This window comes from Trichechus manatus, unplaced genomic scaffold, assembly GCF_000243295.1.
Source record: "Trichechus manatus latirostris isolate Lorelei unplaced genomic scaffold, TriManLat1.0 scaffold00019, whole genome shotgun sequence".
NCBI lineage: Eukaryota > Metazoa > Chordata > Mammalia > Sirenia > Trichechidae > Trichechus > Trichechus manatus.
In genome coordinates, this window is record NW_004443955.1 from 8,969,038 (window position 1) to 8,995,449 (window position 26,412).

Sequence of the window (26,412 nt, forward strand, 5' to 3'; positions counted from 1 at the left end):
ACATCCTGCTGACCTTGCTCTGCCTGGTGGACATGCACATGTTTGATTTATGAAAACATGGGACACAAACCAATATTACCTAATAAATACAATTCAGTGAACAAGACCTTTTTAAGAGATGGAGCCCCTGACTGGGTGTGTGGAGATAGTAGCAGTTTTCTGGGCCGGAGGCCAGAGCCAGCACATCGCACATCAGTTCTCAGCCTCTCTGCTGCCAAGACAGCAAAGACAGGGCACTGGGCTCTGCAGTGACCTATGTGTGGAAGGCACATTGAGGTCACCCCACACACAGTGCCGTGGGGACACGGGGCATGCTAGGCTGCCACTGGGGTCCTCTCAGACAAGGAAGCAAACTGTGGAAACTGAAGTGAGCAACGCCATTATGGCTGCAATTTTGAATCCTCTTCAATTTTTTTTTCTTCTTCAAACTTTTTTTTATTTTGTTGTTGTTGAGAATATACACAGCAAAACATACACCAATTCAACAGTTTCTACATGTACAATTCAGTGACATTGATTACATTCTTCAAGTTGTGCACCCATTCTTACCCTTCTTTTCTGAGTTGTTCCTCCCTCATTAACATAAACTCACTGCCCCCTAGGTTCCTATCTAATCTGTTGTCAATGTGATCTCATATAGATAGTTCTTAAAAGAGCATAATGCTCAAGGCAGACATATTTATTAGTTAAGCTAAACTTTTATTCGCTAGATGACTTCAGGGGATATTTTTGGTTTAAGGTTTAAAGATTATCTCAGGCCAATAGTTTCATGGGTTCATCTACCCTCCATGACTCCAGAAAGTCTAGAGTCCATGAGAATTTGAAATTCTGTTCTGCATTTTTCCGTTTTGATTAGGATACTTCTATGGAATCTTTAATCAAAATGTTCAGTAATGGTAGCCAGACACCATCCAGTTCTTCTGGTTTCATGGCAAAGAAGGCAGTTGTTCAGAGGCAATTAGCTGTGCATTTCATTTCCTCCTCCTATTCACGACTCTCTTTCTTCCTCTGTTGCTCCAGGTGACTAGAGACCAATTGCTGTGCCTTGGATTCTTCTATTTGTTTTAAAAAGGAGAAAATCATTTACAAACTTTGATACCTTGATAGCATGTATAGGGGCCAGATGGAGAAGGAAGGAGGAGGGGAGATGGCGAGAGCAAAGAGAACCACGCTCAGAATACTCCAGGATCTGGGGGACAGAATACCCTTCCTATGGTGTTTCCAATCTTCCCCCTGCCTCGTATTTCTGAGAGGCTCTCATGGCCCTGTTTCCTGGGCTCCTGCAGGTGAATGCTTTGGAGCAAGCGATGCTGGATGCTCTAGTGTTAGACCGTGTGGACTTCGTGAAGCTTCTGATTGAAAACGGAGTGAACATGCAGCACTTCCTCACCATCCCAAGGCTGGAAGAGCTCTATAACACAGTGAGTGTTCTTAAAGGAGGGGGCCAGAGAGGAACTAGCTATTGACATGGAGGTATAATTTGTGCATATTTTGAATAAATACGCTCATAGAATAATAACTGGGGCAGGGTTTCAGCTGGGAGTGCCAATATTTCATAGCATCCAGCTATTTCTTACCTGCTGCAGCTAGACCCTGCCCAGCTAGACATCCCCTTCTGGAGTAGTATTAACAGTTGTTGAACACTCGAGTGTGGTGTATGAATAAGCCAAAAAAAAAAAACAAACCATTGCCACTGAGTCAATTCCAACTCATGGTGACTCTGTGTGTTACAGAGTAGAACTGCTCCGCAGGGTTTTCTTGGCTGTAATCTTAATGGAAGCAGATTGCCAGGCCTTATTTCTGTGTGAAGAGTACCCAGATGGCACACATAGTTAAGCACTAGACTACTAGTTGAAAGGCTGCCAATTTGAACCCACCCAGAGGTGCCTTGAAATCTGCTTCGGAAAGGTCACAGCCTTGAAAACATGGAGCAGTTCTACTCTGCACGCGTGGGTTGCCATGAGGTGGAATTGACCCAAAGGCAGCTAACAACAACCACCACTGGGTAGGTTCAAACCACCAACCTTCAGTTTAGTAGTCGAGCGCAAAACATTTGTGTCACCTGGGTATACGAACAGTAGTTCATAAAAAGAGGAGATCTATCAGGCAGCTGACAGACACATGAGGAAATGTGGGCAACCATTAGCCATTAGAGAAATGCAAATTGAAACTACAAAGAGATACCATCTCACCACGACACACTGGCACTAATCAAAAAAAAAAAACCCAGAAAATAACAAGTGTTGGAAATGTTTCAGGGAAATTGGAACACTTATGCACTGCTGTAAAATGTAAAATGGTACAACCAAGTATGGAAAATGATAAACAGCGCTTCCTTAAAAAGCTAGAAATAGAAATACTATACGATCCAGCAATCCCACTCCTAAGAATATATCCTAGAGCCGTCACAAAAATAGACATACACGTATCCATGTTCATTGCAGCATTATTCACAATAGCAAAAAGATGGATACAACCTAAGTGCCCATCAACAGATGAATGGATAAACAAATTATAGTACACACACACAATGGACTACTACACAACAATAAAGAACAATGATGAATCCAAGAAACATCTCACAACATGGATGAATACGGAGGGCATTATGCTGAGTGAAATAAGTCAATCACAAAAGGACAAATATTGTATGAGACAACTATTATAAAAATCCAAACAAAGGTTTACCCACAGGAAAAACAATCTTTGAAGGTTACAAAGGAACAGAGGAGCGGTGAGGGGAAATCACTAACTAGATAGTAGACAAGTATTAGCTATGGTGAAGGAAAGACAACACACAATATAGAGGAGGTCAGCACAATTTGACCAAGGCAAAGTCATAGAAGCCTCCTAGACACATCCAAACACCTCGAGGGACTGAGTTACTGGAGCTGAGGGCGGGGGACCATAGTCTCAGGGGACATCTAGGTTAATTGGCACAACATAGTTCATAAAGAAAATTTTCTACATCCTACTTTGGTGAGTAGTGTCTGTGGTCTTAAAAGCTTGTGAGCAGCCATCTAAGATACATCCATGGGTCGCATCCCATCTGGAGCAAAAGAGAATGAAGAAAACCAAAGACACAAGGAGAATATCAGTCCAAAGGACTAATGGACCACATGGACCACAGCGTGTACCAGCCTGAGCCCAGAAGAACTAGGTGGTGCCTGGCTAACACCACTGATCACTCTGACAGGGCTCATAATAGAGGGTTCCAGGCAGAGGAGGAAAAAAATGTAGAACAAAATTCAAATTCACAAAAACAGACCAGACTTACTGGTCTGACAGAGACTGGAGGAATCCCTGAGACCATGGCTTCCAGATGCCCTGCTAACTCAGAAGTGAAGCCACTCCCGAAGTCCACCTTTCATCCAAAGATTAGACAGGCTTATAAAATAAACAATAACACATGTGAGGAATGTGCTTCTTAGTTCAATCAAGTATACGAAACCAAATGGGCAACACCTGCCCAAAGGCAAAGACAAGAAGGCAGGAAGGGAGAACAAAACTGGATAAATGGACCTGGGGAACCCAGGGTGGAAAGGGGGAGAGTGCTGACACTTTGCAGGGATTGCAACCAGTGTTAGAAAACAATCTGTGCATAAATTTTTGAACAAGAAACTAATTTGTGCTGTAAACTTTCACCTAAAGCACAATAAAATAAAATAAAAAGACTTTTTTAAAAAGTGAAAAGACAAGCTACTAACTAGGAGAATATCTTCAGAAACCATATAACCGATAAGAATCTAATAACCAAATATATATAGAACTTCGACAACTTAACAACAAAAAGACAAATAACCCAATCATAAAATGGGCAAAGGACTTGAATAGGCATTTCACCAAAGAGGACATTCAAACGGCCACCAAACACGTGAAAAGATGCTCAGTGTCATTAGCCATCAAAGAGATGCAAATCAAAACCACAACAAGATACCATTTCACTCCCATTAGGATGGCTAATTCATACTCATAGTGACCTTATAGGACAGAGTAGAACTGCCTCACAGGGCTTCCAAGGCTGTTATCTTCACAGAAGCAGACTGCCATATCTTTTTACCATGGAGCACCTGGTGGGTTTGAACTGCTGACTTTTACCCTTAGCAGCCAAGCTCTTTAACCACAGCACTAGCAGGGATAACCCCATGGCTGATGAGTCCATTCCAACTCATAGTGACCCTACAGGGCAGAAGAGAACTGCCCCATAGGGTTTCTAAGGAGTGGCTGGTAGATTCGAACTGCTGATCTTTCGGTTAGCATCCATAGCTTTTAACCACTGTGCCACCAGGGCTCCCCAGCAGGGATGGCTAAGATAAAAAAAAAAAACTAAAGAGAAACAGAAAATAACAAATGTTGGTGAGGATGCGGGGAAATTGGAATCCTTATCCATTGTTGGTGGGAATGAAAAATATTACAGCCGTTGTGGAAAACGGTGTGGCAATTCCTTAAAAAACTAAAAGTAGACCTACTATATGACCTAGTAACTCCACTCCTAGGTATTGAAAGAAGTGGTTCGAACCTACCAGCTGCTTTGTGGGAAAAAGACATGGCAGTCCTGAAAAGACTTGAAAGCAGAGATTCAGATACTTGTACACCAGTGTTCATTGCAGCACAATAGCAAAAAGGTGGAAACAGCCTAAATGCCCATCAGTGGATGAATGGATAGACAAAATGTGGTACATACATACAATGGAATACTACTCTGCCAGTAAGAGAAATGGAGTCTTGATACATATGGATGGAGCTTGACGACATTATACTGAGTGAAATAAGTCAATCACAAAAGGACAAATATTCTACAACCTCACTTATATAAAAAGACAAGAACAGACAAATGTATAGACATCAAAGTTTATTAGTGGTTACTATGGTGGGAGAGAGGGAAGGGTGGTGGGTTATTGTTTATGGAGTACTGAGTTTTGGTTTACGGTGATGGAAAGGGTAGGGTTGCACACCCAATTAATGTAATTACTGTCAATAAATAGTACACCTGTAAAAAACTGAATTGGCAAAAAAAAAAAAAAAGAGAGAGAATCCAGCTTCATAAGTCATAAACAGAGTGAAAAGTTACCAGGGATGAGCATCTATTTGCTTCTTGTAACTCCGCTTTTTTATAAGGCTCCCGTGAAATATGTAGACCTAAGCTGTCACAGGAATAAGCTCCACTGTATAGAATGGAAGTATTTGAATGAAATCCCCTTGGTTTGTTATTACAATATAAATTTTGAGGATTTACGTTTCCTTCCATGTTCTAAAATTTTAAGTAGCAGAAATGATCCTTTGTAATTACTTGCTAAAACTTGTATGCGAAGTTTTAACACAATATTTGACATTGTAAGATATGCTTTAAAATAATTCCCTAAGAAGTATTTAACATATATTTTAAGGTGTTGGGTACTTAACCACGACCATCTCTGCCTCTTGAAAGAAACAAAGCACAGAGACCAAAGCTCTTTAATAGTTACCAGGGACCGGAGGGAGGGGAAGGGTGGTCATTGCTTAGTGGCTCGGCGTTTCTGTTAAAGGTGATAGCGGTAACGATTGCATACACGGTGACAGTAATTAATGTCACTGAATTGTATGCATACAAATGGTTGAATTGGCAAATATTTTGTTATCAATATTTCACCACAATAAAAATTTAAAAAGAGAAAGAAAGAAACAAGCCGATAGTGACCCACAGTACGGCTATCATAATTCAGTAATTCTGTACAGAAGGATATTGATTTTCTCCAAGAAAATAGCTGACATGGCTGAATGCTTCTCTTGCAGAGACTGGGCCCACCAAACACACTTCATCTGCTGGTGAGAGATGTCAAAAAGGTCAGTCTACTGGTCTATAGTCCTTACCAATTGGCATCTTTTACTAAAACATTTTTAAAAAGCCATTTTTAACTTCCAAGATGTATTGAATTCTCATTATTTGAGGCATGAGAGACAATGCAGTCCTCTCTCATGTAAAAAGAGTTGACCTAAAAGTAATGCTTTTAAAGTTGAATATCCATCCCCACTCATGACAGGTCGTTCTGAGTGCTGCCTGCTTACGTGTTGGCACCATTACCAAACACAGGGCAGCCGCGGGTGAGGCGGCTGTGGTACTGATCACCTGAGGCACCGCCGTCAGCCAACCAAGCCCCGTGTTATAGATCCACTTCAAACTCTGTCACTCACCTCATCGTGCTGCCCCTTTCCAGAAGCACAGTCGGAGGTGCCTCATCTCACTCTGTGTGTGTGCCTTGATTAGAGCAATTTTTCTTGCCTTTCGTGTCCTCCCGGTATGAAGTGATAGACATTTCTTCCCACTTCCCATTGCTACTAACCACTTAAAGTTCATGCTCTCATAGGGCCTGGCTTACTCGTTGTTCCATCCTGACGTTTCCTGAGTCGCGTAGCCACAGGCTAGAGGATTAGATTGGACTAACATAAAAGGGGGTGAGGCATCGGTGGCTCTGTGGTGGAATTCTCGCCTTCCATGCAGAGACTCAGTTCAACTCCCAGCCAATGCGCCTCATACACAGCCACCACCTGCCTGTCAGTGGAAGCTTGTGTGTTGCTATGATGCTGAACAGGTTTCAGCAGAGCTTCCAGACTAAGACAGACTAGGAGGAAAGGCCTGGCAATCGACTTTTGTGAAAATCAGCCAGTGAAAACCCTGTGAATGACAGTAGTCCTATCCACAACCGATCATGGGGACGGAGCAGTACTGGGCAGTGTTTCATTCATTTGTGCATGGGGTTGCCATGACTCAGAACAGACTTAGGGGCAGCTGACAACCACAACAACAATATAAAAGTGATTCATTTTGCTAGAACGAAGTCCTTGGCAGGCAAAGTGTGCAGCATTTATTAATATTCTGAGCAAGAGAAAATAATTCAAAATGGTAGAATAGTTTTCAGTGAGAATCCTAGCTAATCTGGTTATATTTCAGGCAAATATATAATTCTAATAATGTAAGAATTTGGCCTCTACAGCACTCATTAGATTGGAGCAGAATCAGTGGATTTGGGGACCGAGAGGGATGTCAAAGACCCTGTGACCCAGTGCCCTGGTTTTCCACATAAGGCATCTGATTTCCCCCAGGGAGGATAGATTATGATATACAAATATTCAAAAACTGCAGCTACCCAGGTCTACACCCAATGATTTCTCACCTGAATGGCTTTAATAATCTTCGTCCCTCCACCATCTCCAGTCATGGGACTCCCTGCTCAAATCCTTCAGAGTCCTCCCACCATGAGCCACACAGTGAAGCTTAAGCTGGTTCCAAGAAACTACCCCCACACTGGGGTCTGGCCGTGCCCTGCTCCCCTCCCAGCCCCGTCACGTCCCTACCACACTCTATGCTCAACCCCGAAGGGGTCGTGACCTGTCCTGGTCCATGCCTTGCTCAAGTCCACAGTGCTCTCACCTCACCACCTGCACTTCTGCTCCGCAGGCCTGAGCACCGAGGAGGCTCTGTTCAGGGAGGCCCTTTCTCATCCCCCACCTGCACCCCAGGCAGAACTTGGGCCTCTCCTCCTATGCATGCAGCATGTGCTGCTACTTTGGAGCTGTTTATAGTTTTGTTCTTCCCCCCTTAGGAGCATGTCTGGCCCTTCTTATCTCTACATGGAATCCCCCACACCGTCAGGGAGCACAACAAGACTAACGAACACTTGACGCAGGAGTGAATGATTTAGCAAGTGTGGCTAGTCCTAATTTAAAGGAGGACATTTCAGATGTGTGATCATCATGTGATGGGCCCCAGGTTATCACCATCATCTCAGCCATATGAAATTAATCAATCAATAAATAAACCAAAACCACAAGGAGATACCATTTCACTCCCACTAAGATAGCTCAGCCTCAAAAAAAAAAAACAGAAAATAACAAATGTTGGCAAGGATGTAGAGAAATTGGAACCCTTATCCATTGCTGGTGGGAATGCCAAATGGTACAGCTCTGGTGGAAAACAGTGTGGCAGTTCCTCAAAAAATTAAAAACAGAACTACCATATGACCCAGCAATTCCACTCCTAGCTATATACCCAAAAGACTTGAAAGCAGGGACTCAGAGACTTGTACACCAATGTTCATTGCAGCACTATTCACAATAGCCAAAAGGTGAAAACAACCTAAATGCCCATCAACAGATGAATGGGTAAACAAAACGTGGTATATACATACATACAATGGAATACCACTGATTTCCCTGGGGAAAGTAGGAGAAATGAAGTCTTGATACATGCTACACTATGGATGGAGCTTGAAGACATTATGCTGAGTGATAAAAGTCCATTACAAAAGGACAAATATTCTATGACCTCACTTATGTAAAAAGACAAGAAAAGGCAAATGTATAGAGGCCAAAGTGTATTGGTGGTTACCAAGGGTGGGAGGAAGGGAAAAAGGGGTAATGGTGATAGAAATATCGCATTGATTAAAGGTAGGGTTGCACAGCCAATTTCTTTTTCCTACCACTCATCTCTTTTTTCTTTTTTTTCTCAAAAGTTCTTTTGTGTGTAGGGGTATGTGTTTGTGCTTTAGATGAAAGTTTACAGAGCAAGTTAGTTTCTCATTAAACAATTAATATACATACTGTTTTGTGACATTGATTGCTAACCCCACAATGTGTCAACAGTTTCCCCTTTTTGACCTTGGGTTCCCCATTTCCATTGGTCTAGCTTTCCTGTTCCCTCCTGCCTTCTCGTTCTTGCCCCCTGGCTGGTGTGCCCATTTAGTCTCATATACATGGTTGAACTACATGTGTTATTGTTTGTTTTATAGGCTTGTCTAATCTTTGGCTGAACGGTGAACCTTGGGAGTGACTTCAGTACTGAGTTAAAAGGATGTCCGGGGGCCATACTCTCAGGGTTTCTCCAGTCTCTGTCAGACCAGTAAGTCTGGTCTTTCTGTGTGAGTTAGAATTTTGTTCTACATTTTTCTCCAGCTCTGTCCAGGATCCTCTATTGTGATCTCTGCCAGAGCAGTCAGTGGTGGTAGCTGGGCACCATCTAGTTGTGCTGGACTCAATCTGGTGGAGGCTGTGGTAGTTGCTGTCCATTAGTCCTTTGGATTAATCTTTCTCTTGTGTCTTTGGTTTTCTTCATTCTCCCTTGCTCCAGATGGAGTAGGACCAGTGGAGCACCTTAGATGGCCACGCACAAGGTTTTAAGACCCCAGACACTACTCACCAAAGTAGGATGTAGAACACTTTCTTTATAAACTATCTTATGCCAATTGAGCTAGATGTCCCCTGAGACCATGGTCCCCAGCCCTCAGCCAAGTAATTTGGTCCCTCAGGGAGTTTGGATGTGTTTATGAAGCTTTTATGATTTTTGCGTTGGTCAAGTTGTGCTGACTTCCCCAGTATTGTGTATTGTCTTACACTTCACCATGGTTACCACTTATCTACTGTCTAGTTAGTGTTTTTCCCTCCCTACCTCTTCCCTGTCTCGTATCCATCAAAGATTGTTTCTTTTTGTGTGTAAACCTTTTCATGAATTTTTATAATAGTGATCTCATACAGTATTTGTCCTTTTGTGATCGACTTATTACACTCAGCATAATGCCCTCCAGATTCATCCACGTTGTGAGATGTTTTGTAGATTCATCATTGTTCTTTATCATTGCATACTATTCCATTGCATGTATGTACCACAGTTTGTTTCTCCATTAATTTGTTGATGGACACTTAGGTTGTTTCTGTCTTCTTGTTATTGTGAATAATTCTGCAATGAACATGGGTGTGCATATGTCTATTCGTGTGATGGCTCTTATTTCTCTAGGATGTATTCCTAGGAGTGGGCTGCTGGATCATCTGGTATTTCTGTTTCTAACTTTTTAAGGAAGTGCCATGTTGTTTTCCAAAATGGTTATATCATTTTGCATTCCCACCAGAAATTCATAGGATTTCCAGGGGCCATACTTTCGGGGTTTCTCCAGTCTCTGTCAGACCAGTAAGTTCATTCTCTTTGCAGCCTCTCCAATGTTTGTTATTTTCTGTTTTTTTGATTCATGCCAGTAGTGTTGGAGTGAGATGGTCTCTCATTGTAGTTTTGATTTGCATTTCTCTAATGGCTACTGATCTTGAGCATTTCCTCATGTGTCTGTTAGCCGCCCGAATGTCTTCTTTGGTGAAGTGTCTGTTCGTATTCTTTGCCCATTTTTTAATTGGATAATTTGTCTTTTTGTTGTAGAGGTGTTGGATTGTCCTATAGATTTTAGAGATTAAACCTTTGTTGAATATGTCATAGCCAAAAATTTTTCCCATTCTGTAGGTTCTCTTCTTACTCTTTTGGTGAAGTCTTTTGATGTGCATAAGTGTTTAATTTTTAGAAGATCTCAGTTATCTAGATTATCGTCTGGCATTTGTATATTGTTAGTTGTGGTTTGTATCCTATTTATGCCATATATTAGGGCTTCTAGCATTGACCCTATTTTTTCTTCCATGATCTTTATAATTTTTCACGGCCAATTATTATAATTGCTGTCAGTAAATTATACACCTATGAAAAATTGAATTGGCAAGAATTATGTGATAGATATATTTACAACAATGACAAAAAAAAAAAGAGTAGTTGCTGAGGCTGCTTATGTACAGCCAAAAACCTCATGGGATTTGTTTCCTTGGTTTGGAGGTTTAGGGTCATGATTTCATGGCACGTCCCAGTTAATTGGCCTAACAACGTGTTTAGTGCTTCTGTTCTACCTACTGGTTCATTTTATAGTGCCTCAGGTCTTAAAAGCTTACAAGCAGCCATCCAAGGCATCACAACTGGTCTCTGTTTACTTGGAGCAACAGAGGAAGAAGGAGAGTCAAGAATAGGATGAGGATATGGAATGTGTGGCTACTTGCCTCCTTGAAAAATTTCCTCCTTTGCTATGAGACCAGAAGAACTGGATGGTGCCCAGCTACCATTACAGAATATTTTGATCAAGGATTCTATAGAGGAATCCTGATCAAGAAGGGGAAAATACAGAACAGAATTTAAAATTCTCATGGACTCCAGACTTTCTGGAGCCATGGAGGATGGATGAACCTCTGAAACTATTGCCCTGAGATAATGTTTAAACCTTAAACCAGAAACATCCCCTGAAGTCTTCATAAAACCAAACAATAGGCTAGCTTAACTAGTAAAAAAAAGTTTGCCTTCAGCATTATGCTCTTTTAAGATCTATCTGTATGGGATCAAACTGACAACAGCAACTTGAAAGATTAGGTAGGAAATTTAGAGGACAGTGATTTTACGTTAATAAGGAACAACTCAGAAAAGGATGGTGAGAATGTAATTAATGTCACTGAATTGTACACGTAGAAACTGTTGAATTGGTATATATTTTGCTGTGTATATTCTCAACAACAACAAAATAAATAAAATTTAAAAAATAGTTAAAGAAACCAGTTGCCTTTGAGTTGTCTCTCACTTACAGCAACCCCATATGTGTCAGAGTAGAACCGTGTTCCATAGGGTTTTCATGGCTGTGATCTTTCAGAAGTAGATTGCCAGGCCTTTCTTCTGAAGTGCCTTGGGGTGGACTCTAATCTCTAACCTTTCGGTTAGAACAATGATGAATCTGGGAAACATCTCACAACATGGATGAATCTAGAGGGCATTATGCTGAGTGTAATAAGTCAGTCACAAAAAGACAACACCCAGGGCCTCTGAGCAATAAAAGACTCTGGGCAAAAATTCCTATAAAGGGCTGGTCAGCTCTGCCACACCCCTGAATGATTTTTGTTTCAATTTGGGGGCATGGCACCCCACCGGAGCAGCTGTAGGAGTGGCTCCAAAGGGACACAGGTTGGATTCCATAAAAAGAGGCATCAGTAAAGGCCATGTTGCTCAGAAAAAGCTTTGTTAGGGAACTTACACACAGAGGTCAGCGCCAAGATCCTCGACAGGGACAGCGAAGCATCAAGTGTCACCCAGGTAGTGGTCCATGCAGGGCCGTGTGGGATGCAGGTTTATACACCTAGTGCTTATGTGCAAGGATACTTGCAAGTGACTCAGGAAAAAAATGTCCAATCTATGATGGATGGGGTTTATTTCGTACTAGCTAGAGGGTTCCGATTGACGTTACCCAGAAGTCAGGTGTGTGGTGTGTTTTCTCCTGGCCCAGGTCACTGCTCAGTAAGATACTCCGGTTCTCTCCCAGAGTCCTTTGCAGGCAAGATACACCTTCTATTGTTCTGGGCCCTCTCAGGGGGCAGCCTCTTTTTTGGGATATCCCTCTCCGCTCCACCACCATGCCAACTTTGTCTCAGCAGACCCTCTTCAGCTTTGAGGCACAACTCTCCCCCTTCAGTGCCTCCTAATCACCTCAAATAGTTTGTGGTGTTTGTGCTCTTACTGAAGACCTGGTGGCCCCTCAGAGTCTGCGGGCACTGTGCAGAGCATTTCACCCAAACAGCCCCAGCCCCAGGTATGTTCCATCCTCCCTCTGCCTCTCATGAAGTCCTCCCCCATTACCCTGCCACTTCCTCCTTTTGCACGAACTCTGGACTCCAGACCCTACAAGCACTACCAAAGCACCTTCTCATCAAAAGTAATCTGCTCTCACAAAGGAGGTCTCAGGCCAGCTGCACAACACCACTTTCTCTGCATTTCCACATTCGGACTACAGACCATCTGGTCCAAGCCCATGAGCACACCCAGCCATCTAGCCTACAGACACGTGGCTTTCTAACTAATGCATTGTCCCCCTTAATCACCTGGTAATAGACTATTGCATAAACCCCCACCAGTTACATTAACTGATGCAAGTTGGGACTGGGAATGATCAGTCCTGCCTGAGGTGTGTGGTGAATTCCACATCGCTAGTATATTCTTAAGGAGCCCAGATGGCACAGTGGGTAAGTTCTCGGCTGCTAACAGAAAGGTCAGTGGTTCGAACCCACCAGCTGCTCCCAGGGAGAAAGATGTGGCAGTCTGCTTCCATAAGATTTATGGCCTTGGAAACCCTATGGGACACTTCTCTGTCCTACAAGGTCGCTATGAGTCAAAATAGACTCGATGGCAGTGGGTTTGGTTTGGAATGTATTCTTGGAGTCCCTGGGTGGTGCAAATAATTAATGTGCTCGGTGGCTAATCAAAAGTCTAGAGGGGCCTCAGAAGAAAAGCCTGGTGATCTACTTCCGAAAAATCAGCCTTTGAAAACCCTATGGAGCCCAGTTCTACTCTGACACATGTGAGGTCACCACTAGTCAGAGTCGACTCAAAGGCAACTGGCTTTTTAAAATGTATTCTTACAGGTACTCAGACCAAACTTCTTTCTTACAGGGAAACCTTCCACCTGATTACCACATCAGCCTCATCGACATAGGGCTTGTGCTCGAGTACCTCATGGGAGGAGCCTACCGCTGCAACTACACTAGGAAAAGTTTTCGGACCCTTTACAACAATTTGTTTGGACCAAAAAGGGTAGAACTAAGTTAACCTGTAGTGTTCTGTGGTTTCAGGAATCACATTGGGTTCCTTGCTGCTTTTTTCAATAATTCAACCTGTTCAAAGCCAAACGCATCCCTCCACCCCCGAGTACACCTGCCTTCCTCTTCAGTGACTCTTAGGTGTGAAGCCTCCCAACCTAACAGACAAAGTCATCACTCTACCCGCAAGCACACCTTCCTCTCCTCCTACAATGAGTCTTAGGTGTGAAGCCCCACCATCCTGGAAGGCACCCAGGCTTGGGCATTGAGTCACTCTCCTTCACTCACTTAGCAAGTCAGCCAGTACAGCCCATCGATTGCATATGGCCTCCTTCCTCCTGGGTTCCCTTGCTGCCATCTCTGCCTTCTCCAATCTGTCCTACCGCTGTAGCTTCCATAATCCTCCAAAGTGAGGGACATGACAGCGCTTGCGCTTCTCAAAAGCTCCCAGTGCCACCCACTGCCTGGGGAGTCATGGTCAAGCTCATTATCTCAGCATCTGAGGCTTTCTATTAGCCATCCTGCCCCATCATGGTGGAACAGTCCTACCTCCATCCCCGGACCTCTGCTAAAGTCAAAATGAATTTATGTGCCTACTATGTCTTTCCCCCAATCAGGGCTTTTCAAAACCCTACTCTTATTGCAACACCATCTCAAATGGTAGGTCCTTCTTGGAGTGATCCTGTCCCTTCCACTTAGAGCCCTGTAGCTCTGTATCTGGGCTTCTGGTCCAGAACGCCTTTGATGCTGCCTGGAATAAGAGTCACTTTGGTGCATCCATTTCTCCTCAACTGACTTCTGCTGACAGAAGGAGAGTTTTCATATTAAAACATTTCCCTTCCTTGGATATTATCATTAATTGTTAATGATACAAAGTCCTTTTTAATCTATTATTATGTCTATTACTAACCTTAATACCACTAATGTTCTGCTGTCATTACTGCTATTAACATTAGTTATCTGTGTAAATTGATTTATTTTCCCTTTTCATTATGCAGCCCAAAGCTCTTAAACTTCTGGGAATGGAAGTAAGTAGGAATTCTTTTCAATAGTTTTATGATATCTTGATTAAATATATGTAGTCATCTTAGCTTTGTATTTATTTAACACAGTTTGAACAAGTTTGTTTTCCAGGAATAAACCCACTACGTTACTCACCAAAATTTACTTAGATGATTTATCCGAATTATATGAAAGAATCCCACACCTGAGAAAGGGTAAAAGCTACCCAATTCATTTTATAAAATTATTAAAACCAAGATTTGAAAAGCAAAGATTAAACTAAAAACAAACAAACAAAAATGCTACTTACACATGCAAAAATCACAAATAATGCCAAAAGAAATTCAATAGAATGTTTTTAAAGTCCTAAACAAGTAATTAAAGTCTTCCAGGAATGAAAATATAACTTATTGTAAGTAACTCTTTAGTATATTACATAATATCAATAAGTCAAAAAAGGAAAAAAGTGTGACATGATCAGTTTTCAATAGACACTGAAAAGGAATTTGACAAAATGTAAAACACATTCTTCAATTAAAAAAAAAAGTTAGTTCACTAGAAAGATAATGGTAAGTAAAAGTTCTTTCTTGATATGATTAAATGCATGTGTATCTTACAGGGAGAGGACGCTAGTACTGAGTAGTGAAGCACTGTGGTCATTTCTATTAAAATCAAGAACAAGACAGGATGCCCATTATGGTTGGCATCATCATTATCCCTGCTAGATTTTTAAAATGTTCCGGAAATTCTAAGACCTGAAAAAAATAAATAATAAAGAGAAAATATCTAAAAAGTGGAGAAAATGATTATCTGCCAAAAATATTGTATATTTAGAAAACCCAGGAAAATCAATGAAATCTCTCTCACAAAAGGGCAAAAGAACCCAGAAATAATCTTACCTAGAAAGGTATGAAGTATGTATTTTACAATATCAAAGCACTAGATAGAAAAATATTTAAATTATTGATAAAAAAAATACCCTAACACCAAATGTTAAGACTGCCTATTGTAAAGGATCTTCTCAAATAAATTTACGAGTTTATAGCACCTCAATTTCTGTATGGATTCAGGTAGAAGATTTTATTAATTATGTGTTCACAATTAAGCTTGAGCTTTAGCATTGGTGTATCTCTGTTGTTGGATTTGTGTTACTATAAGGATTATGGCATGGAACTTCCCATAATTCCCTATTTCTCAAACTCTTTATGTCATATGGGATTATCTGTCCCGTGAAGTTTGGATAGAACTTGCCTATAAAATAGCTTGGACTGTGTGCCATTTATTAAGTGTGTATCTTTGACTCATGGATTGGAATTGACTCGATGGCAACAGGTTTGGTATTTTTAGATCTTTGACTCATGAGATCTCTATGAGTTGGAATTTACTCGAAGGCTACTGGTTTTTCTTATCTTTGACTACCTTTATAATAACTTTTGTAGCTATGAGCCCATGCAGGCTTTCTGTCTTCAAAAGTCAACTTCAGTCATTTATGTTTCCCTAGAAAATAAGTTATTTCATTTAAATTTTCAGGTTCATGGGTATAAACTTTTACATAGTACTCTAATTTTTTCAATCTCCTCAGTATCTTTAGTTGTGTGCGTTCCTTGTTCCAATTTTTTAATTTATATCTTCTCTCTTTTTTTTTTCTTAACTATACTTGCCTACATATTTGATTTGCATTTTTACTTTATCAAGCAACTTTCTTTTTGCCGTTTTATTAATGTCTGTTTTTATTTTTATTCATTCCTTCCATATACTTTCTACAGAGTTACTGTGTAATTCACTCATTTTCAATCTCCTTTGTATTCCAATAAATGCATTAAAGATAAAAATTTTTCCTTGAGCATTGTTTTCATAGCAGCCCACAGGTTTGGCCATTCTTTGCTAAATAGTTTACAACTTCCTTGTTAATCTAAAAGTCATTTAGAAGGGTATTTAAAATTTTCCAGATACAGAGTTTTTTTGTTGTTGTTATCCTGTTGTCATTAATTTCTAATTTTATTCCGTGAATGTAGACTATACCCTTTCCGCTTTTTGGAATTTGTTGAGAGGAAATCTCAAAGGAAGTGGGGTTGATTTATGTTAATGATACATGTGTGTTTGAAATAAATGTGCTCTCTGTTTGTTGGGTACAATTCTTACATTTATTTGTCAGATCAAACTTGTTAGGTATGTTATTCAATTTGTTTCTATATTCAGTTTCTATATGAGGTGCATTTAGACTCTTACTATGATTGTGGATGTGTCAATTTCTCCTTATACTTCCAGTTCAGATCCATTATGGTTTTATTGGGTTCTCTTGCGCTTATTGATTTGTGGAAGTCTTTGCATGTTAGGGAAATTAGTCCCTTTTTTGTTATATTCTCTCTCTAGCATTCTTAAAATTATTTTAAAAGAATTTGCATGCAGTCAATATTTTAGTAATATTACATATTATTGAAAGACAGGCTTAAAAGAGCTTGTTTTACCACACTTTGTTAGCCGTTAGTTGAGTTTATTCTATATTCCTGAAAACAAAGCTGTATTTATTTTTAAATATATGTCAATTTTTAACCTGTATAGATGAACCTTCCCTAAAATTACTGTGATTTGTAGTGTTATGTGACAAAACCATCCATACCTACAAAATTAAAACAAAAACATTTAAATCTGAGGCCAGATGGTATGTTTTCAATTAGCATATTATAATAACTCATTATAATTGTGTAGAAATTGGGTCAGTCATGAAACAGCACATGACAGGAATTGGAGAACCAGGCTCTGCCCAGGCTCCAGCCCCTTCCAGCTGTGTGAATGTGGGCAACTCTAAGCCACCACTTTCTCTTCTGAGGAATGGAAGAAATTCATAATCTGTCAGAGTGGCTGTAAGAATAAAGGCAGATCATGGATGAGAAGGCTCATTGCCAAAGAGCAAATATCTGTTTCTATTATTACCTTTAGTACTAAAATCTTGGCTCAGAATAGTCTAAGCCCCTACATGTTTCCAGGCTACTCCCAAGTCTCAGAGCTGCCTTTCTTAGGATCCTGATCCATTTTCAGAACCATCCCTTGTAATTGCTTTAGGAAATGGGAGATGTTTGTGCTCCATTTGTACCACAACATGAAAGGATAGCACTCATCCAAAATTCAATGTTTGCTTTCTTAAAACACCAGTGGCGAAACCTAAAACATTTTTTTCCATTGCCTTTTATATTTTTCCTATTGATTCATGGTTCAGCTATGTCTGGCAAATGAGTATTGACATTTTCACTGTGCTAAAAGTCTTCCCTGAAGAAACAAACAATGGACTCTTCACCTATCCCACAGTGCTACTTGCATTTTGCATTGTTATTGTAGTTTTAGCAGCATCTCCTCAGTTAAGGGCTTCTGAAAAACTGTTAACCCAGGGGTATAAGTTATTTAAATAGTAGCCCACCTTTTCAGTTCCTTCAGTTTTAGATGATTTACTTATTATGATAGACACACGCATCTTTTCAAGAAAATAAATCTACCTAGTGGGCAGGGCTTCAAAGGTTCTTCCCGGTTTAGTCATGGCTGAGTAAGCGAAACTGGAACATACCCAAATTTTTAAAATTTGAGTGAACCAAGACAATAACCAGAACAGGAGAAATTACTGGTCAAAGTCCTGCTAGAAACCTAATCTCCCTCTTAGAAAACAAGGGCAACATACTTGTTGCGTAGCAACCAAATATCTTGCCAGTTGGATTTTGAGCAGAGTTGGAACAGTGGTGCCCCACTGCAAGATGGTGGCTGACCTTGATGCTTTGAATGTGTGTTGCTCTCCACAGTCCTGCCATAATCCAATCTCATGCATCAGGCTCCTGAAAGGGCTCACTACACCTCTTCCAAGTCTCCCATTCCAAGGCTTTGACCCATAAATTTTCCCTTTCCAGTTATTGCTCCAGATCACCCAAATTGTAAAAATTCAGGTCTCTTCTGGTATTGCTTCATTGGCCATGACTGAACCGGTTTGAACTGGTCCAAAGTCTTACTGGTGGAAACTTAAGACGTGCTTAAGAAGCCTCTTTATTACCTCTGGCAAAACTTTTTTCTTTTTGGCAGTCATTCAGAAACACTTTGTTGCACATTTATAGCCAACCATGAAAAATATGCTTTTCTCCCCTCAGGATGATGAACCTCCAGCCAAAGGGAAGAAAAAGAAAAAGAAGAAAAAAGAGGAAGAGATCGACATCGACTTGGATGACCCCGCTGTGAGCCGTTTCCAGTACCCCTTCCATGAGCTGATGGTGTGGGCGGTGCTGATGAAACGCCAGAAGATGGCGGTCTTCCTCTGGCAGCGAGGAGAGGAGAGCATGGCCAAGGCCCTCGTGGCCTGCAAACTTTACAAATCCATGGCCCACGAGTCCTCTGAGAGTGAGCTGGTGGATGACATCTCCCAGGACTTGGACAACAATTCAAAGTTAGTGTCTAAAGAGAACTTACAGACCAAAAGAGACTGTTGTCCTGAGTACTTGTCCCTTTGGAGGAAGGGTGGCAAAATGTACTTAAATACAATTATGTCTAATGCGTGTTCATAAATTACTTTGTCCATCATATCAATATTTTTCCTGATGTTCCACTGAGGTATTTGGTCCTAAGTTTCTTCATGGTCCTTGTTTTCATTTACTACCTTCTCATGCAAACTATTAAAACACAGTTTTAATGCAAAGACAAGGAAACACATTTCCATAAGGAAACATACACTGAAGAGGGGTACAACTTTATAGACACCTGAACTTGAATCATATACAGGCAACTCTGCCAACATCTAACATCTTTGTTTTCTGAAGCATGTTGCTTTTATTTAGGACTGGATGGTCCCCAAAATTACTAGTTGATTTCTAAATGTTAAGAATTGAATACTGTCTAAAAGCGGGGATGTGTTCATCTACTTCAGGGGGTTGCATAGATGCCACCCCCCTCCTTCCTAGAGGACTCACACAGTGATGGGTCACCTGCAGCTAGCAGGATCTAAGGCCAGAAGGTACTGCAGAGAATCACTCGTCTTCCAGGAAGAGATGGCAGTACCCCCACATAATCCCACCCTTCTTTGTCCTTCAGCTCATAAGCTCATAAAATCTTCTATAAAATGGAGGAACAAAAACAGGAATGTGATCAGCATGGGAGGATATCTTAGCCACATTCCATGGAAAAAAAAGAGTTGGGACTGAGAATGTTTATGGCTAGCATCAAATATTTAAATCAGGGTCATGTGGAAAAGGAAAGAGATTTTATGTTCAAAATTCCTCTTGCATCACCTTCTCCACCCCACCCCCATCACCACCACCCCAGCAATAGATCCTCTCTCCCTCATGTGGGCCCCCATGAAATCCATGCCATGTCTCTGTCTTGTACTGAGAATGTCGACTCCTCCTGGAGTGAATATGTTATTGATGAGTAACATGCACACAGAAAGGGCTCTTTTCCTAAACACAGGGCTGACAACTGCCCCAGAGAGAACACACCTATAGGACCAATACCAGACTGAGAAAGAAAGCCCAGACTCCAAGCCCTCCCTGTGTCCCCTGTCGATCCCCACCCCTCTTCCCACCAAGGGTAGCACTATTCTGACCTCCAACCCCACACGAGCTGTTTTTGAACTCAACCTTTGTTGTCTTTTCTGTCTGTGTCCCTGTTCCGTGAACTCCTTGAGGGAAGCAATTTCATCTTCTCCTCTGTGCCATGAGGACCTGCGAGGCAGATGTTGGGGTCAACCTAAAGTTCTATTTGCAGTAAGAGCAGTCCCACACCAGAATCAGCCCCAACCTGGCTGAGTGCACAGCCTCCACCCCTGGCCAGGCTGTCCACAGCCAGGGACCTACTCTGTGAGCTTCTTGCTTTGCACAAGATGTCACAGCCCTTTTCAATCAAGGACTTTCCATCCTGTGGCTCCATAAAGTCCCTGTAGACACATCTCTCTAAAAAACAGCCATGGCCACTCTGGCTTCACTGACTATTCCACTTCTTTTTTCCCAGAGACTTCGGCCAGCTTGCTATGGAGTTGTTGGACCAGTCCTATAAGCATGATGAGCAGATTGCCATGAAACTTCTGACTTACGAGCTGAAAAACTGGAGCAACTCAACCTGCCTCAAACTGGCTGTCGCAGCCAAACACCGAGACTTCATAGCCCACACCTGCAGCCAGATGCTGTTGACTGATATGTGGATGGGAAGGCTGCGGATGAGGAAAAACCCCGGTCTGAAGGTATGTATTCCATAGGTGTTAGACTAACAGGAATAACAATGACAATTGACACCTGTTGAGCACCTACTCTGGGCCAGGTTGAGCCAAGCACTTCCTGTGGATTATTTCATTCATTCCCCTCAACAACCCCGTGAAGCAAATTCTGCAACCATCCTTGCTTTATAGACAAAGAACTTGAAGCTTTCAGATTACATAATTTACCTAAGGTCTTACCTGGTAAAGATGGGGGTTCAGGACTTGAACCCAGGTGGTCTAATGCTAGAACCTGATCTAACCACCATGCTTGGCTTACAGAGCTCCCTGGTCACATAATTCTTGAACACAGTCAAGTGCTTAAAATGGAGCCCACCGTAACTAATCATACACCCTTGGACAGGTCGTATACCTGCCATTCAAGCAGGGAATTGAACTGTATTTTTACAGATCCTTTTCTAACTCTAAAATGGTGTGATATTAGTTTAATCAGAGATGTATTTATTATGTGGAATTTATGAGAGGATATGAATCTATGAAAGGGTTTGAAAAAGCTGTATTAGAGAAACGTTGTGTTGAGATCAAATCCTTGCTGTGCTATTTACTACTATTAAATACTAGGTTATCTTCAGAAGAGACTCTAATCTTCAGATAACCCAGCTATATATGGCAGTATTATATCTAATGAGATTGGTATAAGGATATAGAAAAGACAACATATGTTATACTGTATAGTGTGGTGACTGGAAAATAGAAGCCACTCAGTTTCTTAAAAATATGAACATTATTTCTAACTATACAATTATATATAATGAACTAAGCTAATATTATACATAATTTTGCATATTAATAAGTAAATAGTTTTCAGAACACCAAGAATAAAGAGAAGATCCTAAAGTTTTAAAGAAGATAAAACAAGTCACTACAAAGGAATGAACATCGCATTGGCATCAGACTTTTCATCAATAATACTGAAACCTAGATGTTATGAATTGAATTGTGTCCCCTGAAAATGTGTGTCAACTTGGCTATGCCATGATTCCCAGTATTGTGTGATCGTCCACCATTTTGTGATCTGATGTGCTTTTCCTATGTGTTGTAAATCCTACCTCTATGATGTTAATCACGCAGAATTAGAAGCAGTTATGTTAATGAAGTAGGACTCAATCTACAGGATTAGGTTGTATCTTGAGTCAATCTTTTTTGAGATATAAAAGAGAGAAGTGAGTAGAGAGACAGGAGGATCTCATATCACCAAGAAAGTGGTGCCAGGAGCAGAGCACATCTTTTGGACCTGGTGTCCCTGCACTGAGAAACTCCTAGACCAGGGGACGATTGATGACAAGGACCTTCCTCCAGAGCTTACAGAGAGAGAAAGCCTTCCCCTGGAGCTTGTGCCCTGAATTTGGACTTCCAGCCTACTAGACTGTGAGAGAATAAATTTACATTTGTTAAAGCCATCCACTTATGGTATTTCTGTTATAACAGCACTAGATAAGTAAGACACTAGAAGACAGTGAAACAAGGCCTTCATAGTTCTGAGGGAAAGAAAAATTTGGAACCTGGATTTTTGTTGCCCAAGCCAGCTATTTAAAAACATAAGGATTGAATATCTATTAACTATAGGCAAAGGCTCAAGCTATATACTTTTTACATATATATTCAGAAAAATTACTTCAGCAGATATTCCAGAAAAAGAAGGGTGAACATTCCAAGAAACAAAGATGATGGGAAATGCCTGTATGAATGCTGTGCGGCAGGATGAAAAGGGAATCAGACCAAATGAAGACAAGAAGTCAGTGGGGTCCAAAAAGAAAGTACTCAAGAGGAATAGAAATGATTCCAATAAGCAGGTAGAATGACTAAGAATCTACAAAATATCTAGGATATGGTTTGGGGAACAAAAACAGTTTATAATCTTTAAGAGAATCATAAATTCTAGGAAAAACAAAAAAAATGCACACAAAAGTTAAGATCCAGTTGATTAAAATTAAAATTTGGAGTGATTTTGTGCAATTAGTAGAATTAAAATAAAAAGATCATTTGACCTTTGATACCAGGACAATGTTCCTTTAGTTGCACTGGAATTCTATGTTAAAATTATAATCATAGTACACCATGTGGCAGTGCAGTAAACAATATTTATATAGTAAATATAATTCTGCTCTGCCCTCAATGGCCAGCTCCCTCAGCACCATATTTATTTTTTGTTGTTTTTGGTTTTTGTTTGTTTCTTCTCTTTCCCTTCTTTCCTTTACTTTTTCCTGCCCACCTAGCCCAGTGTGCTGCCCATGCCCCTTCTCAACAGGCTGAGCTGCACCGCTCCACTAGAGGGCCACTGACACACAGCCTCCTTGGACTGACCCCCACCCTCACCCGCCAAAATCAACTGTGTGGTCATTTTATTCACTTTTTTCCCCCCTTCATTTTTTTTTTTTGCTTCTGTTTCTCTCTCTTCTTTCTCTCACCCACTTAGCTCCACACATCACATCCTCTCCCTTCCCTCCTGCCTAGCTGCACTGTGTGCCAAGTGCTGCACCCCTGAGCTGCACCAGCACAGACCCCAAGACACCTGGCCCCCACCCTGCACTGACCCTGGCCCCACCCTGTTGGCCCCAGTTCATGCCACAAACAACCCATCCCAGCTCCTCCCCTCTGCTGAACCTGCTCTGCTACACCATAGTTGAACAACCAGCCCTGCCCACCTGGACAAGTTGGTGAGAAGTATCCTGCCCACAGATGAGCAAGCAACAAAACACGCCCAGCCCGCCTGCCCAGACATAACCAAAAAAGTAGAAATCAATAATGGCAGAAGCAAGGAAAAAAAATCAAATACATGGACACTGAATAACACTTTGCTTAAAAACCACTAAGTAATAGAAGAAATCAAAGATGGAATTAAAAAATTTCTAGAATCAAACGAGAATGAAAACACATCATACCAAAACCTTTGGGATACAGCAAAGGCCAATTTATAGCAATAGATGCACACAACAAAAAAGAATAAAGAGACAAACTAAAAACATTAGCTATACACATTGAACAAATAGAAAGAGAACAGTAAAAGAAGCCCACAGCCACCAGAAGAAAGGAAATAATAAGGATCAGAGCAGAAATAAATGAAATAGAGAATAGAAAAACAGTAGAAAGAATCAACAAAACCAAAAGTTGGTTCTTTGAAAGGATCAACAAAATCAAAAATCCATTGGCCAAACTGACAAAAGAAAAACAGGAGAGGAAGCAAATAATCCAAATATGAAATGACATGGAGTACATTACAACAGACCCAACTGAAATAAAAAGGATCATAACAGAGTACTATGAAAAACTATATTCCAACAAATTTGAAAACCTAGAGGAAATGGATAAATTTCTAGAAACACACTACCTACCTAAACTAACACAAACTGAGGTCAAAACTCTGAACAAACCCATAACAAGAGAAGAGATTGAAAAGATAATAATTAAAAAAAAAAAAAAAAAGCCCTGGCCCAGATGGCATCACTGGAGAATTCTACCCAACATTTAGAGAAGCACTTACTCCAGTACTACTCAGACTATTTCAGAACATGGAAAAGGAAGGGATACTTTCAAATTCATTCTATGAAGCCAGCATAACCCTGATACCAAAAACAAAGGCAAAGACACCACAAAAAAAGAGAATTACAGACCAATATCTCTCATGAATATAGATGCAAACATTCTCAACAAAAATCTAGCCAGTAGAATTCAACACTGTATGACAAAACAAAAACATCACAATCAAGTGGGATTCATGCCAGGTACGCAAGGATGTTTCAACATTAGAAAATCAATCGACGGAATCTACCACATAAATAAAACAAAAGAATCACATGATCATCTCAATTGATGCAGAAAAGGCATTCAATAAAGTCCAATACCCATTCCTGATAAAAACTCTCAATAAAACAGGAATAGAAGGGATATTCCTCAACATAATAAAGGGCATCTATACAAAACCAATGGCCAACATCATTCTCAATGGAGAGAGGCTGAAAACATTCACCCTGAGAACAGGAATAAGGCAAGGATGCCCTTTATCACCACTCCTATTTAACATTGTGCTGGAAGCCCTAGCTAAATAAATACAGCAAGAAAAAGAAATAAAGGGCATTCAAACTGGTAAGGAAAAAGTAGAACTATCCTTATTTGCAGATGCTATGATATTATACATACAGAACCCAAAAGACTCCATAAGAAAAATACCAAAACTAATAGAGTCAGCAAAGTAGCAGGATACAAGATAAACATACAAGAATCAATTGGATTCCTATACACCAATAAGGAAAACTATGAAAAAGAAATCAGTAAATCAAGACCATTTATAATAGCCCCTAAAAAAAACAAACAAAAAAACCCTTAGGAATAAATCTAATCAGGGACATAAAAGACTTATACAAAGAAAACTACCAAACACTAATGCAAGAAACCAAAAGAGATGTAAAAAACCCAAACCCATTGCCATCGAGTCGATTTTGACTCATAGCGACCCTATAGGACAGATTAGAACTGCTCCATAGAGTTTCCAAGGAGAGGCTGGTGGATTCAAACTGCCGGCCTTTTGGTTAGTAGCCATAGATCACTGTAGGTCTTAACCACTGTGCTCCAAAGAGACCTACATAAATGGAAAAACGTACCATGCTCATGGATAGGTAGCTCAACACTAAGAAAATGTCAATTCTACCCAAAGCAATCTACAATACAATGCAAGCCTGATCAAAATACCAGCAGCATTCTTTAAAGATATGGAAAAACTAATCATTAACTTTATATGGAAGGGAAGAGGCCTTGGATAAGTAAAGCACTATTGAAGAAGAAGAATAAAGTAGGAGGCCTCCCACTACCTGACCTCAGAACCTACTATGCAGCTATGGTAGTCAAAACAGCCTGGTACTGGTACAACAACAGACACATTGACCAATGGAACAGAATTGAGAACCCAGATGTAAATCCATCTACCTACTGTCCCCTGATCTTTGACAAAGACCCAAAGTCCATTAAATGGGGGAAAAGACAATCTTCTTAACAAAAGGTGCTGGCAAAACTAGATGTCCATCTGTTAAAAAATGAAACAGGATCCATACCTCACACTAGAAAAGCTAGTTCAAAATGGATCAAAGACCTAAATATAAAACCAAAAACTATAAAGATAATAGAAGAAAAAATAGGGTCAACACTACAGGCCCTAATACATGGCACAAATAGGATATAAACGGTAACTAACAATACACAAACACCAGAAGATTAGCTAGATAACTGGGATCTTCTAAAAATTGAACACTTATGCTCATCAAAGACTTCCCCAAAAGAGTAAAAAGGAAACCTACAGACTGGGAAAAAATTTTTAGCTATGACAAATCCAACAAAGGTCTAATCTCTAATATTTATAGGAAAATCCAACACCTCTACAACAAAAAGACAAACAATCCAATTAAAAAATGGGCAAAGGATATGAACAACCCTTCAGCAACGAAGACATTCATGTGGCTAACAAACACATGAGGAAATGCCCCAGATCACTAGCCATTAGAGAAAAGCAAATCAAAATTACAGTGACATACCATCTCACCCTGACATTACCTGCAGGAATCAAAAAAACAAAATAACAAATGTTGGAGAGGCTGCAGGGAGAATGAACTCTTATGCACTGCTGGTGGGAATGTAAAACGGTACAACAATTTTGGAAAATGATATAGCGTTTCCTTAAAAAGCTAAAAATAGAAATACTTTGTGATCCAGCAATCCCATTCCTAGCAATATATCCTAGAGAAATAAGAGCCATCACACGAATAGACATATGCACA

At 40.5% G+C, this 26,412-nt stretch overlaps 1 protein-coding gene across 1 annotated transcript in view; it reads left to right on the forward strand.

Annotated features, from left to right (window-relative positions):
• Positions 1 to 26,412, forward strand: part of TRPM1 (transient receptor potential cation channel subfamily M member 1) — a 103,714-nt gene that overhangs the window by 20,851 nt on the left and 56,451 nt on the right. Inside the window, exons 11-16 of the mRNA XM_004372631.1 lie at positions 1,287 to 1,421; positions 5,773 to 5,823; positions 13,262 to 13,402; positions 14,406 to 14,435; positions 18,537 to 18,829; positions 20,386 to 20,614. Of these exons, the coding sequence (XP_004372688.1) occupies positions 1,287 to 1,421; positions 5,773 to 5,823; positions 13,262 to 13,402; positions 14,406 to 14,435; positions 18,537 to 18,829; positions 20,386 to 20,614 (879 nt within the window). The remainder of the gene's footprint in view (positions 1 to 1,286; positions 1,422 to 5,772; positions 5,824 to 13,261; positions 13,403 to 14,405; positions 14,436 to 18,536; positions 18,830 to 20,385; positions 20,615 to 26,412) is intronic.